The 13783-nt window shown below is 40.0% G+C and overlaps 1 protein-coding gene across 1 annotated transcript; it reads right to left on the minus strand.

Moving 5' to 3' along the window:
- Positions 1–623: 623 nt before the first annotated feature.
- Positions 624–13783, minus strand: LOC119725412 (GDNF family receptor alpha-4-like). The gene is made up of 14 exons (XM_038196817.1): positions 13756–13783; positions 13027–13161; positions 11693–11857; positions 11007–11054; positions 10011–10079; positions 8501–8822; positions 7858–8066; positions 6915–7013; positions 4407–4471; positions 3911–4019; positions 3599–3685; positions 2736–2869; positions 2381–2482; positions 624–2216 (listed from the first exon to the last, which is right to left on the minus strand). The coding sequence occupies exons 1-14, from the start codon at positions 13781–13783 to the stop codon at positions 1965–1967; spliced, it is 1824 nt and encodes a 607-aa protein (XP_038052745.1). The 3' UTR covers positions 624–1964.

A 13783-nucleotide genomic window follows, 5' to 3' on the forward strand; every position in this document is an offset into this window, starting at 1 on the left:
TTTAGGCCCTGCACATCGTGTGTGTACAGGGTGAGTACAAAAACACTAAATGTCAGGACCATTTTTTAATGCAGTTCTGCATGTAGCACTTTCGAAATCTAGGATATGAAAGCCCAATTCATAAGCTTTCAGTTAGTGCAAGAATCATTCAAATCACTCATGTACTTTTCAAGTTACGGCATTTTGAACATAAACACAAACACCGTTTAAAGTTCTGTACGCGGATCACAAAAAGTACGTGTCCTTTCAGCAAAACGAAAACAATTCACATACATCGATCCTATCCCTAACCATTTCATTTCATGTCTTGTGAAACACCCACCAGCTATGTTTATCGCGAATAGTACTAATAAACCTCCTTATAATTGTGTAGAGATTGGTACGCGTGCACCGGGTACTGCGCGATGTGGCGCCGAACGCAGCGGAGCCGGGAATAACATTTTTAAACAAAACAAAAAATACAAAACTACAAACACACAAAATGAACACCAACTTTTCCACTTGTTTATTTTATCCTTAAAATATCCCTCAATGTCTTTGATTACATAAGTACACAAAATAGCATAATAGATACAAATATGTAACACTCCAGCTTTCGATACATTTGTACATGTTATTATTGTAAATCGTGAAATTTGTAACCAGGCCAGAAACATTGGTAAAAATTTGACACTGTATTTCCTGGGCCGTAGAATAACCAACGATGTAGTACTAAGACTGAACTCTTGAGGGCGGGCGACCCCTTGACCTCCATTTTTCCTTGTAAAGTCAGGTTGAAATCGAGGCCGAGGCCGGCTCACTGTGATTACGTAATACCTTCTATTGTGGCCGGTCGTCAATTTGGTGGAGCTACATTGCTTAGCGAACACAGGTTACCAGCGAAAAACTCTATACGGTGATATCTTTTGGCTGGTTCTCAGCGACTGTCGTTTAGCATACCAATTGCTAAGCAATTTTCCGTTTCCTTGGTTTGAAAGGTCAGCCTCGATATGGATTCAACATGCATGGCGACTCCCTGCAAACAACGAATACAGAACGAATACTGGACGTAGGTTTGAGCCTGATCTACTCCTATCAAATCGTAGTATCCAATCTTTTGGTTTGGTGGTCACGTGGACGGTTTTGGTGAGACACAGTCTGGTACCTTGACTTCGATCAATCACAGTGTGGTTGAATTTCGAATTTCACATTCGAATGTGCAATTAATATTTACAAAATCGATATAATTTCTCATCTTTTTTCAGCCAATTATTTACAACTTGACATAAATATACCCTGTATCAAAATTACGAAATAAAATTCATCCCGTAATAAGGTTCCCTGTCTGAACGTTTGAACCCGTCTTCTTGTGTTAGAACACATTCATTTTAACAAAAACTGTTCTTCGAAACTTTTGAATATCTTCACTGACTCCAACGAAACACGCTACAAATTTGTTCATTTCTGTAAAAAAAAAATTAGAAGTTGTAAAACCCTGAACTTTTATCGGTGGCAAATGGTCACAAACTGGAGTTGAATTAATATGGGTGAAGAATTTACGTGTGCCAGAGTGCAATTGCAGTTAATATTGTTGCATATACAATAGTCTACCTTTTCAAAATTTTTGAAACTTAAAGTCCATAACTGTCAACAACTATTAAAAACTATTATTAAAGTTGCTTTTAATATCTAAAAGCATTTATGTTTATCATTCTTCATAATATGATAAGAAATGTTGCGAAAAAGTGACTATTCCATGTTTATCTTGTACGGAGTAGGTGCCCTGAAATCCCTCAATTTCTTTATATATTTGATAACAGTGATTGTTTGGTAAATATAATTTCTAATGTATTTTTTTTCAAATTAAAGACGTACTGCATTGGACTCAGATATTTTCAATAAATTACTTTTGATGTTGTAGTTTGAACAACGCAAACTTTACAACCTTCGATCGATATGCCTTAAGACATGTTTTTATTTTCAGGTTAATACAACTTTGGTGTTACTAGTAGTAATACGAAAGGCAGACATTGCAATATAAAAAGCATTGCCACAACACGCGTCGCACCTGAACGGGTATAGCTAATTTGCGCTCCTGTCTGTTCCTTTTCCGGGGCGCCCTCTATCAAACTGGCAATCTTAATCATTGAGAGGATGACGTCACTGGCAATAGGTGGCGCCCTGCTGTTTATCATGGCGACCACGTCGTTTAGCTGGTTCATACACTCCCAGTAATTCTGTGCCAAAAGAAATGTGTGCATCACTGTTTACGTTGGTCAGCTAACAATCTCTTTTCATGAACTTGGGTCAAACTAACATAGGGCTGGTGGAAATTTAGAGGGCAGGCTGAATTTTTGGAGGGGGCATTCATGATGTTTTTAACTGCAGAGGGAAACATTACCTGTGTAACGTTACGTTCTGAATGAGCAACGATCACGATTCTTCCATCTAGATGGGTACCATTGACGTGGGTACCAGTTACTGTCTTAAGTTCACAGGGTTTCTGTCAGAAAAACAAACAAACACCTTCCATCATTCAAGGTGCTCCAAATGTTAAGTACAATGCACAACTAACATGTTAAGTTTAAGCTCAGTGGGCAGTAAACAATTCAATATCACATTTATTCAATCGGTAGGTCTGTTTCCAGGTTAGTGTAAATGTTCGTACGTGTCTTTAAGTAATAAATCCAAAGTAGGGCCATTTTCACTTTTTCTTTTGGTTTGAAATTAAAATGATCTCTGGCTTTTCAACTTACACGCGAGAAAACACCCGAAAGTGCTTGCTGGAGTTTTGATACAACAGTCTGAGCAGTAACTCGAACGTGTAGTTGACGCTCTATAAACTCACGCTCGATCACACTGTATCCAATTACCATTGCCGGAGCATCAACTGTTAGAAAATTAACAAAACGTGAGCGTCATTATTTGTCACAGTGATTAAGCAACACAGTCGCCAAACCTAAACACCGAGAATTTGACTATAACAATCATATTTATGTCATGTTATGATTTTCAAAACGAGGTTCTCCCAAGTCTTCGCAAGTCAAACACAAATCCACAAACACAAACACAAAGTCCTCGTTAGTCACTCACAAGTCACTCACAAGTCAATCACATGTCCTCGGGCGTCAATCAACATTACGTCCTCACAATGCCAACATAAATCCCCAGCAGTCAATAACAAGTCCTCACAAATACAACACAAGTCTTCACATGTCCATCGCAAGTCCTCACAAGTCCATCACAAGTCTACAAGGCTATCACAATTAAGTCCATCACAAGTTCTCACAAAGTCCTCACAAGTCCAAAAACGTCATCACAATCGAGTCCTCGCAAGTGCATCACTAGTTCTCACAAGACCTAAAACGGTCCTGACCAGTCCTCAAAACTCCTCACAATGTCCTTACAAGTCCCAAAAGTCCTCACCAGTCCTCACAAGTCCTAAAACGTCAACACGAGTCCCCACAAGTCCTCACAAGTCCTCACAGGTCATCCAGTCTTATTCCCCGTTACCTCCTCTGACCGAACTTGTGAATTCACAAAATTTAATAATCTGGTTGTTTGCCTTCTAACCCAAAGCGCGTTAGTGTATATTTCTCGTCAAATCTACGTTCCTTACCGTGTAAGCTGATTTTCGTATCTATGCAGATCTGTTCTCTGCCCGTACAAACGCATTCCTTTGACCCTTCATGACTTATGCGAGCTCCTGCATTGCAAAAAAAGCAGGTTTTCAGGACAAACATATGTAAAAAACAACAACAACAACAACAAAAAACAATCACTAATATTTCACAAGACACAATAAGATTAAAGTAATGACTAACGTGTAGTAAGAGGAGGGCTTACGAGACAAAAGTTTACATCAGTCGAACCCACGACCTCCTGCTTCCTATAATTTGGTACTTTTTATTGATATTTTGGTAATGAATACCTTCGTTACATGGTTGTGTCACATTGCACAGAACGTCGAAACACTGAGAGAGATAGCCAGTCACGCAACGGCATATCTGGGTGCAGGCCGCAAAGTCGTCACTCGCAATCTTAAAAAAGGGAAATTAATTAATTAATAACTGAATTAATGTTGACGTATTATTATCACCCCTGTTCATCAGGCAATGAGACCATGATTTTTTTTTTTTGCAGCAGCAGCAGCAGCATCAGCTCGAGATACCCATCACAGGTACCCATTTGTACTCCTGGGTGGAGAGAGGCAATTGTAGTAAAGTGTCTTGCCCAAGAACACAAGCACCATGTTCCCGACAGGGTTCCGACCTACTATATCGCACATCATGTGTCATGGGATAGCGTGACCATTGCAAAATATTTAATTTTTATAATCATATTTTGATAAAACGAATTTTGAAAAAAGTAAAACAAACAAAGTCCACCATCTTGTTTTCATTCATGTCTGTGCAAAAATTACTTACCCGGATGTTGTGACCCGTGGCGACGTTTACATCCGGGTAACCATTCCACAGCCTGACAACACATCCTGCGAATTGCAAAGTTAAAGTAGGAATATTGGTAATAGGAGACTTTTGAGACGTTGGCGGCAGCAAACACACCAGTCCTTTTCAATTGTTTACGTCATGTTTAATCTTAAGTGCGGATGCTCAATATAATGCAAACAATGGGAAAAGGACTGGTGTGTTTGCTGCCACCAACGTCGCAAAAGTCTCCAATACCCGGATATGGACCTGCCGATTTTATGAGAAAAACCTCGCTCAAAGTGAAGATATATAGAGCTGGTCTCAAATACCATGTGAACTTATTCCGCGTGAAGTGGTTATGACCGAAAGAAAACAACCATTGGATGTGGTATTAAAAGAGTGTGCCCGCAGACAAACGTTTTTCTAACAATTTAACGATGTCCGTCAAACACTGAAAATAACCAATCCATTGAATTTTCGTCATGTACACCGACCGGCTGAATGAAAATTATGTCCCGAGTGATGATTCAGGGATGTTACCACGAGAGGGCGCAATTCGACATATGAAACGCATTTTGAATTGGAAGCATAAGCAACGGCATCCATTAACTATGCAAAAGAAAACAAAATAAGCATAGATTTTTTCTCTTTTCCCAAAATGTATACTGTAGCCACTGAGCTATAACTTCAACAATTTAATTGGTATGCACCCTACTTAAGATTCTGAGCAACTTAGTTTCAAAATTTCAAAATCTAAAATGATTGAGATTGTAAACACTGAGGAACAGAAAGATATACATTTTGTACTTTGACAAAACATCGGAAACAACGATGGTATAAAATTTGTTCTCACTTTAACAACAATCTGCCAAACCGTATCTGTTTTCGTTCCTATTTAATTATAAAGTAATGAGTTTAACTATTCTATAATAATTAAACTTTGACACCCTATTAGGCCTACAAATGGTAAGATTTGTCAATAGCTATCAAACGTTTTACGAAAGAGCAACAGAGTGACGTCACATGCATGGAAACAGCACTGTTTTTGTCTGCGTCTCCCGCTATAGTATGTATTTAACTACATCTGTGCGGTTACTGAGCGCCGTGTTCGTACATCCGACCCTTCTATCGATCACAAGATGGGAGTCAATTTAGGTGAAAGGATCGGGTTTCTCACTTAATAACTCCTCACATCCATTCCTTGCAATTGCAATCAGACATTGGTTTTGCAAAAGCAAGAAGGCAATCACAACGTCAAGACGCCAAAGCGCTTTCGAATGAGACTGCTCAGTTGGCATTATAAAGGCAATTTCCTTTCAAAATAGAGCTATATTGGGCAAAATTCCGCGAAATTTGCAGAAGAACTGAGTTACGAAGCACTTGACATCCGTTGGTACAGATGTAGATACAGCAATGCATATTCTCACGGGACATCTTCGTATGAAACACACAAACGAACATTGTACGGTGGCTAATGAGGATTTTTTTGTGCTCAAATTTGTATCCTTGTAGAGACACGCACACAATAGGGAACAAAACATTGTAAAGGTCTCCACAAGGCAATTTCTATAGATGAATAGGTCTACTCGAAAACAAGGAATTTCCAAGGTGGGTTGATCTGTCGCAAATGGAAGAGTTTTAGAAAAGGGATATGAAGTCCGAATTTCAACCAAGGAAATTAATTCTGGTTAAAATAAGAGCATTTTGAAACTTCACTTTCAAAATTGATAACTTTACTACACGAGAACAAAGAAATGTCTCCACAAGGATACAAATTTGAGAGTGTGTGTGGCAACTTAAGATTTTTTCGACTCCACTTATCCAGTTTTAAAATAGTTCAAATGAGTAACTTACCAATAATCTTACCCTCCTATGCAAACACGCATTCTGTGCAAAGTTGTCCTTTCAGTGAAAATCAGTCAAGTAACTGTTTTTAATAGTTAAGAGTTCCCAGCCTATACATAAGCAGGATTGACTGGCTGTGACTGTCTATGTAACTTACCACAGCTAGGCTTTGACTGTAGGTGATTGATAAGACAACCGTGCCTACCAGTTGCCTGCTTAAATCGTCTGTTGACTGAATTTGACCAGTCGAAGTGATTGCTTGAAATATGATCTGACTGTTGGTGACTAGTCTGTGTTATAAGTATGGCAGTGGAAGTGGGTGGAAATTTTGGCTGTCTGTGACTGTTTAAATAGTAGCAGGAATGAGTTATACGTTATTTATTCTGTGCCTTAATTGTAATTATTCCGTAATTAAAAGATGTCAAACTTATCCATGATGATCTAGACATCACAATCGAATTGTTCAACGTACTGAAGTCCTCACGACACGTGACAAGTCACGTGACAAGTTATTTAAATTAACTGAGCTATGACAATGGCATTCCTTTGATATTTATATTCAAAACCGGTTGATTAAAATATGGACCTTACTAAGGATTGGACTAATCGTTGACTTGTGATTGGATTTATGATGTGCCAAATCTAGAACTAAACACTTACCGTTCTTGACGCGTTTGTTGACATGGATCTGCGGCTGCGCAGTAGTATGGGCGCCATCTTGGTTCTTGGTTGATGGGTAATAGGCTTGGCTCGCTCGGGCTGGGAACGAAAAAAGAGATGAAATCAATTGCAAGAAGTTGAGGCTGCGACATGAAATGAAAATATTGTGTGTAACAATCTCACCTTATACGCCACCGTACATACTCCCTGTACACTAATTATGCGCATGCGCACGTTTGCTTCAGTTGGTCATTGATGTGGAGGTGCATATTGTTAGGTCACCGAGTCGAGATATCAACTTGGGAATCTCATTTTAATGTGGAGTTCCGTGGTCCAATGGTTATAGGTCTGCAGTGTCCAACCCATGTGTGGTGATGCATGGATTCGAACCCTCACTGGAAACGCGGTGCTTGTGTTCTTGGGCAAGACGATTTAATTACTACAATTGTGTCTGTCCACCCATGAGTATGCTTGCTCTGATGTCAAACTGCTACAGATAATGGTGTCCAACTAATGTGGGACGATACGTGGTTCGAATCCTGGCGGGGAGCTTGGTGCTTTTGTTCTTGGGCAAGACACTTTACTACAATTGTGTCTGTCCACCAAGGAGTGTGTTTGCGCTGATATTCAGCTGCTAAGGATAATGGTGTCCTAATGTGCGATGGTACGTGGGTTCGAATCCTGGCGGGGAACATGGTGCTTGTGTTCTTGGGCAAGACACTTTACTACAATTACCTCTCTCCAACTAGGAGAATACATTAGTACCATGCTCTCGTATAGAGCCATTGGCTTTACAGGCAAAATTAGCAAATGTTGCAGTGTCTTTGATAGTGTAGGAGAAAGCAAGGCAATTGTGAGACTAGATTACAGGAGCAGGATTCGAACCCACGACCTTCTTATCATGAGTCAGGAACCCTAACCACTAGGACACACTCTTACTCACCAAAGCAGGGGTTGTCCAGCACAATGAGTTGTTGTTGCTTGCACGCGTCCAAATCCGACCCCTCCACGCCTCTACACGTGCAACTGGCTGCCACGATCGTTCCCAGAATTCCCAGCCGAGAGTCACGGCATGCGCCGTAGCTTTGTGCGCAACCTGTCCCGGTCGCGTCGCTGACTGCGCACTGGAATTTGTAGTTCTCGAAATTTGTGCTTTGCGTGGCGAAAGAAAAAAACGCCGAGAAAGAGATCGTTGTCAATCCGACCATCGTCATTATGTGCATGACCAACCTCGTACACATGGCCTCATGAAGTACGCCACCATTTTAGCTCCTCACTCACCCTTATATTAGATACATTTGCATATTAAACTTTGGCTGCATAATCAAATGTAGTGCCAAGCACTTATCTCACTGACTGACTCACGAACTGACTTACTGACAGTAACTTTGCAAACCGGGCAGTGCTATTGTATTGGATGACCCCGTTGCGTCAATGAATGCGCTAAATCCTACACATTTTGCGGATCAGATGCATGAAAAGACCCGAATATCCATTATGAGTCAACTTAATAGGATATGTGTGCTCTGGACCAGGTTTTCTAGGTTTGCATTTTTTGTTTTCAAAAACTTTTTTTCAAATCTCACCTGCACAGTGCAGATCGGATGCATTGTTCCTTCACATCCAGACAGCTAGGTAGTGGTGTCAGCTTGTACGCACATTCAGCATTCAGACCCTGCCATACTGTATCACACTGCGTATCGTCACTAGCGCAGTAACAATACAACAGTGGGTGTGTGTACCGGGGCGATACGGCATCTAAGAACGCTCGTATGGAGTGTCTACAGGCGGTCATTTTGCAGGTGTTTGCGACAGGGTCGCCTCTGCACTCGGTAAGATACTCGTAAAGGCTCTGACGGCAGGTCGCGTCGACGTTGCAAGCGTTCAGAGCTTCTATACAGGTGCTTTCTAAAGGGAATATGAGTTGTAATTAAGTGATCACAGGCCATCGCAAGCCATCGCAAGTCATCATAAATCATCACAAGTCGTCACAAGTAATCACACGTCATCACAATGCATCATAAGTCATTACAAGTCCTCACAAGTACTTACAAATCATCATCCCATGTCATCGTAAGTCATCATCAGTCATTAAAAGTCATAACAGGTCATCACAAGTCATTATAAGTCATCATAAGTCATCACAGGTCATCACAAGTCATCATAAGTCATCATACGTCATCACAAGTCATCGTAAGCCATTATATGTCATCACAAGTCATCACAAGTCACCACAAGTCATCACAAAGTATCACATGCCGTCACAAGTCGTCACAAGTCAATCACAGATGATCAACTCTCGGACATGCAGTTAAATCAGGCTCTTCAATGAGGATCTGCAATACAGCGCGTCCCAAAATATTCGCATCTTTTTTGCGAGGCTCTAGCGTCGGCGCGGAAACACTTACTGCCATTATTTTTGGACCATTTTCAAGATGGGAATATTTACTTTTATCCCTGGCGACTATTGGTTTGATATTTAAAAGAGTTTTCGAATTATCTGTTGTTCAAATAAAGGCATGTCGAAAACAAACTCAACCGATTTCAAGGAAAATCGATGATGCGGTATATCAGATGCAAACTCGAGTTAACAAACTGTTGAAATAAAAAAATTAAAAAACAGTTGATTTATATTTAAAAACCCATTGAACTTGAAACAAAAAAACTATATTGTGAATTTGTTTAAGGTGTAGTCTACGTGGATCGAAAAGAAAAGGAAACAGTAAAAGGCAACGAGATCGTCACATTATGAACACGATGAAGCATTTCCACATCAGAAAAAATGCGCATAATTGATTTTCCTTTAAATCGGTTAAGTTTGTTTTTTACATGCCTTTATTTGAACACGGATAATTTCAAAACCCTTTTGAAAATCAAACCAATACTTACAAGGGATAAAGTTAAGATTCCAAGCTTTCCAATGATTTTAAAAAATAATGGCAGTACATGTTTGTGCGGCAACGCTAGAGCCTCACAAAAAGGTTACGGACGCACTCTATGTAGTGCACTTGTCTACGTCTAGTGCAATACTGTTTCAACTCGTGCAATATAATCTTATATCCCCTCGTTGCCATCCAATATTGTGTAAATATTTACCTCCGGTCGGTGCAGGGCCAACTTGATCAACATTTGCCATGTACTGCCATGGGGAAACAGCGAAAGGATCTCCGCAAGGATAAAAAACAATGGTATTTGAAATACGTGAAAACATATGACATCAGAAGCAGTTCAAATATGCCTAGAAGGTAACGTAAACGCTGCCATAACTGGGAGCTGTTTTGTAGTCTATGGAATAGAGCTATGCACAGAAATGGTGTATGATATGTGAGCAGAATCAGCGATTAATTATGCAAACAAGACTGCGTCTTGACCTCAAGATTCTGACCATTCAGCGGGCGCCTTTGGGTCTTCCATATAACCCGTTGTTGTGTTACAAAAACACGGCATCCAAATTGACCAATCAAAAGCTAAGTCCACATTTCTGATCGAAATGACGTCACGACTTTCCAAAGTCGACTCCAATTTGGCTGAACTCTACAGGGTGAGTAAAAAAAGAAACCCAACAGTCGGGACCATTGTTTTAGTGAAGTTCTGCATAGCACTTTCAAAATCTTAGATATAAAAGCCCAATTCATGAGGTTTCTTTTAGTACAAGAATCATTCAAATCACTTATGTACTTTTCAAGTTACGGAATTTTAAACACAACCACCGTCTTAAAGTTCTGTCCACGGATCACAAGAAGGTAAGTGTTCTTCCAGCAAAAAAAAAATCACATGGAGATGTATGTGAATTATTTTCGTGTTGCTGAAAGAACAAACACCTTTTTTGTGATCCGTGGACCTTTAAAACGGTGGTTGTGTTTAAAATTCCGTAACTTATGATCGATGCTTTGAATGATTCTTACACTAACAGATAGCTTATGAATTGGGCTTTTCATATCCTAGATTTTGAAAGTGCTACGTGCAGAACTTCACTAATACAATGGTCCCGACATTTGGGTTTCGCTTTTTTTCAACTCACCCTATATGCCTACATGTACTCCTTTTTCAGAGAAAGATTGGCTTAGGCCTACTCTAGCTTGCACAAATTACCTTGCACGGGTTGAGTTGGAACCTCTTGAACGACTTCTTCGTCCGAGTCTTAAAGGAAATTGAAGATGGAAAATGCATTAGCGGCGCACCTTAACTTCGAATTGTAATTCGTGTTTGCTAAAGCACGGCATCATTCCGATCACGTACGTCTTCAAACACGCGCCTACGAACCCATTACGATCTCTACGGAGACTCAAGTGCATTGATTGTCTGCAAACTTTATCACGCAGGTCGTGCACGTGATACGAAACATCGTTACTTCTCCCCGCATTTTTGTCTGTTACTGGCTTATTTTGAGTTTTTTACCCTTATCTCAAACATTGTGGCGTGTTTAGCATGTGTATCGCCACACCCGTACAACCAAGTCATTTTGTGTGTTGGCTCCTTCCGTCAACATGGATAGTTCAGACGACGATTTCTTTCTGACTCAAATTAGTTTTTGCAGTGACGGCGGAGAATCTGACAGTGAAAATGCAAATAATTTCGGAATGAAAGTTTTCACGCAGACGGTCCTATTGAACCTCCTTATGAAGAAAAATTGTTCAGAGTGTGGATTCGTAATTCCGAATCCTGACTTTACTAAGTTTCGAATCCACACTTTGTGACCAGTGTAACAGATTCGTAGTTCCGAAACCATACTTTTAACAATAGTGTGACGTCATAGCAATGGTTTAATGAAGTCCTACCCCTGCACTGTTCCCTGTACAGCTGAGAGTATACGGCCTGACATTCTTGATAGTTGACGGCGAGCGGATCGCAGCTGCATCCTCTGAAATGCTGGCTCTGCCGTAAAATCTGAAGGATCCCCTCACATTGCGGCCTATCAGGCGCGTCACACGTAGTCTCCGAACCTGTCGTCAAATAAGAACTTCAAGTCACTTTCCATATTCGCGGTGCGTTCTGGGTATGGATTAAAAGCAAGCTGGGAAATTTTTGCATAATCCTTTGCATCAGTAATTGTCATTGTTTCGTCTCGTTGACCAATTATGAAGCGAATTAAGTTCCTTAAATAAAACAAAATCAGAAAAACCTTTTAGAATTTAGTGAATTTAGTCAAGTGATGATTTCAAATCTATAGGCCCCTATAATTAAACAAAATACACTTTCTAAATTTTATCAGAATTACGATGTTTTAGATGTCTTTTAGTAAACCGGTTGCAGCTTGTCTTTTCGCCTGTTACTTGAACAGCTACTTTTAGACCAATAACGATCTAAAAAAAATTCCCCGAAATCTCGCCGATTGTGACCATTTCAGCAATTTTATGTTGCATGATTGTTTCAGGCTTAAATGCCAGTCTTGAATGTATTATTATGGGCATGGTAACATACATCACAATGCTTAACAAAAGTTGTAAACACTTTAAATTCACTGTAGGAATGTTCGATTGGTTTGAAGTCTGCTGAAAAACAAAGCTCATTTGAAATAATTTTAGCTGAATGGAGAGCAAATTGAATGTTTCACAATTTCAAGTATATATGTTTCATAGTTATGGACGTCAATTCCGCCTCCTTTGCATTAAACACATTAACACATCATTATTGTATGGACGTCAAGTTTACATTGCCGAAACAAAAATGAACAGTAATGCACGACATTAAACAAAAATACCCATTAAAATGTCGAACGTTAAACCCCAAAACAGCTAGTCAGTTTTTCAGCAGTTTCTGTAATTATGAACGTCTTGAACATGCACATTTTAAATCTCATGAATAAATCACGCCTTTCGATGTTAAAAATAGACCGTCGCAAAACGCATATTTGTAACTATCACATAGGTAATCCGTCATCTTGTGTGCCAGATTTTCTCATAAATACCGACATTTGTCCAAGGTAACCTAGATGTGATATCCCCCCGGGAAAACACGCGTTGGCGTGGAGATGGTTGCCATGGTAATATGTGGGGGCGGCACCATGGCAATTGGACAAGGCTTGCCTAGGTGGCGTGAGGTTTTGGTGTTATATAAAATCCGGACTCTGTGAAAAAACAACCGCATTGACCGTACTGCGCATGTCTCTTACCTGGGTTTCCGCACAGGTCAGGGACCATCATCAGCATAACTGCGCATGTGCGGTCCTCGGTGCACTGCGCCTGCGCATGTTGGCAGTCTAAGGCGTGGCCTCTTAATGCAAGTAACCATAGCACCGCGTATAAGCCTGAAAAGAAGGAACATTTGATTGGGTAACGTAACAAAACTAAGCTGGCTAGTCAAGTTGCACCTAAAAAGTCTCAGTATATGCCTGTGCTGACTGAGCCAGCTAGTCAGTCATTCAGCAAAAATTACCTATCATATCACAGACATAACCTGTTATGTCTGTGATAACCTGTTATGTCTGTGATAAACTGTTATGTCCGTGATGATGTAGGTAATTTTCAAATTCGTAGTTTTTTTAAAAGTTATGTATCGAGTCTTAGCCCCCACAAACATTGTACCACTTTCTATGATGTTTGATACCGGTGTCGTGTAAAATTTAGACTCAACGAAGTACGGACTCATTGGTTGTATTGCGCATGCCTAAGTGACATGTCATGTGTTAGGCTCAGAGTCCATATAAGCTAAAAGAGACAAGATTTCATAAGAGTCCAAATTTCCTATGACACCGGTGTACACAGTGGCGTTCCAACACAGGCTACTGTGTGTCTGGACAAAAACTCCAAGTTTCCTTATTTTTTAAAGAAAATCCTGAATTACGAAATGATTGTTTATGTAATACGTATACGGAGGTTCCTTAATTATGTCCCGAATTTACATCTTTCATCTTCGATGTATTGACACAT

The sequence above is a fragment of the Patiria miniata genome, unplaced genomic scaffold, assembly GCF_015706575.1.
Source record: "Patiria miniata isolate m_02_andy unplaced genomic scaffold, ASM1570657v1 HiC_scaffold_19, whole genome shotgun sequence".
In the NCBI taxonomy this organism is placed as follows: Eukaryota; Metazoa; Echinodermata; class Asteroidea; order Valvatida; family Asterinidae; genus Patiria; species Patiria miniata.

Bases quoted from the DNA above. Each gene is read 5' to 3' on its own strand.
- LOC119725412 (XM_038196817.1), bottom strand. From the start codon at position 13,783: ATGTGTCAATACATCGAAGATGAAAGAT. The intron at 8,067-8,500 runs GTGAGATTTGAA...CGCCACGCAAAG, and splicing joins ATCCGATCTGCACTGTGCAG to CACAAATTTCGAGAACTACA. The intron at 7,014-7,857 runs GTGAGTAAGAGT...TTTCGTTCCCAG, and splicing joins GCTGGACAACCCCTGCTTTG to CCCGAGCGAGCCAAGCCTAT.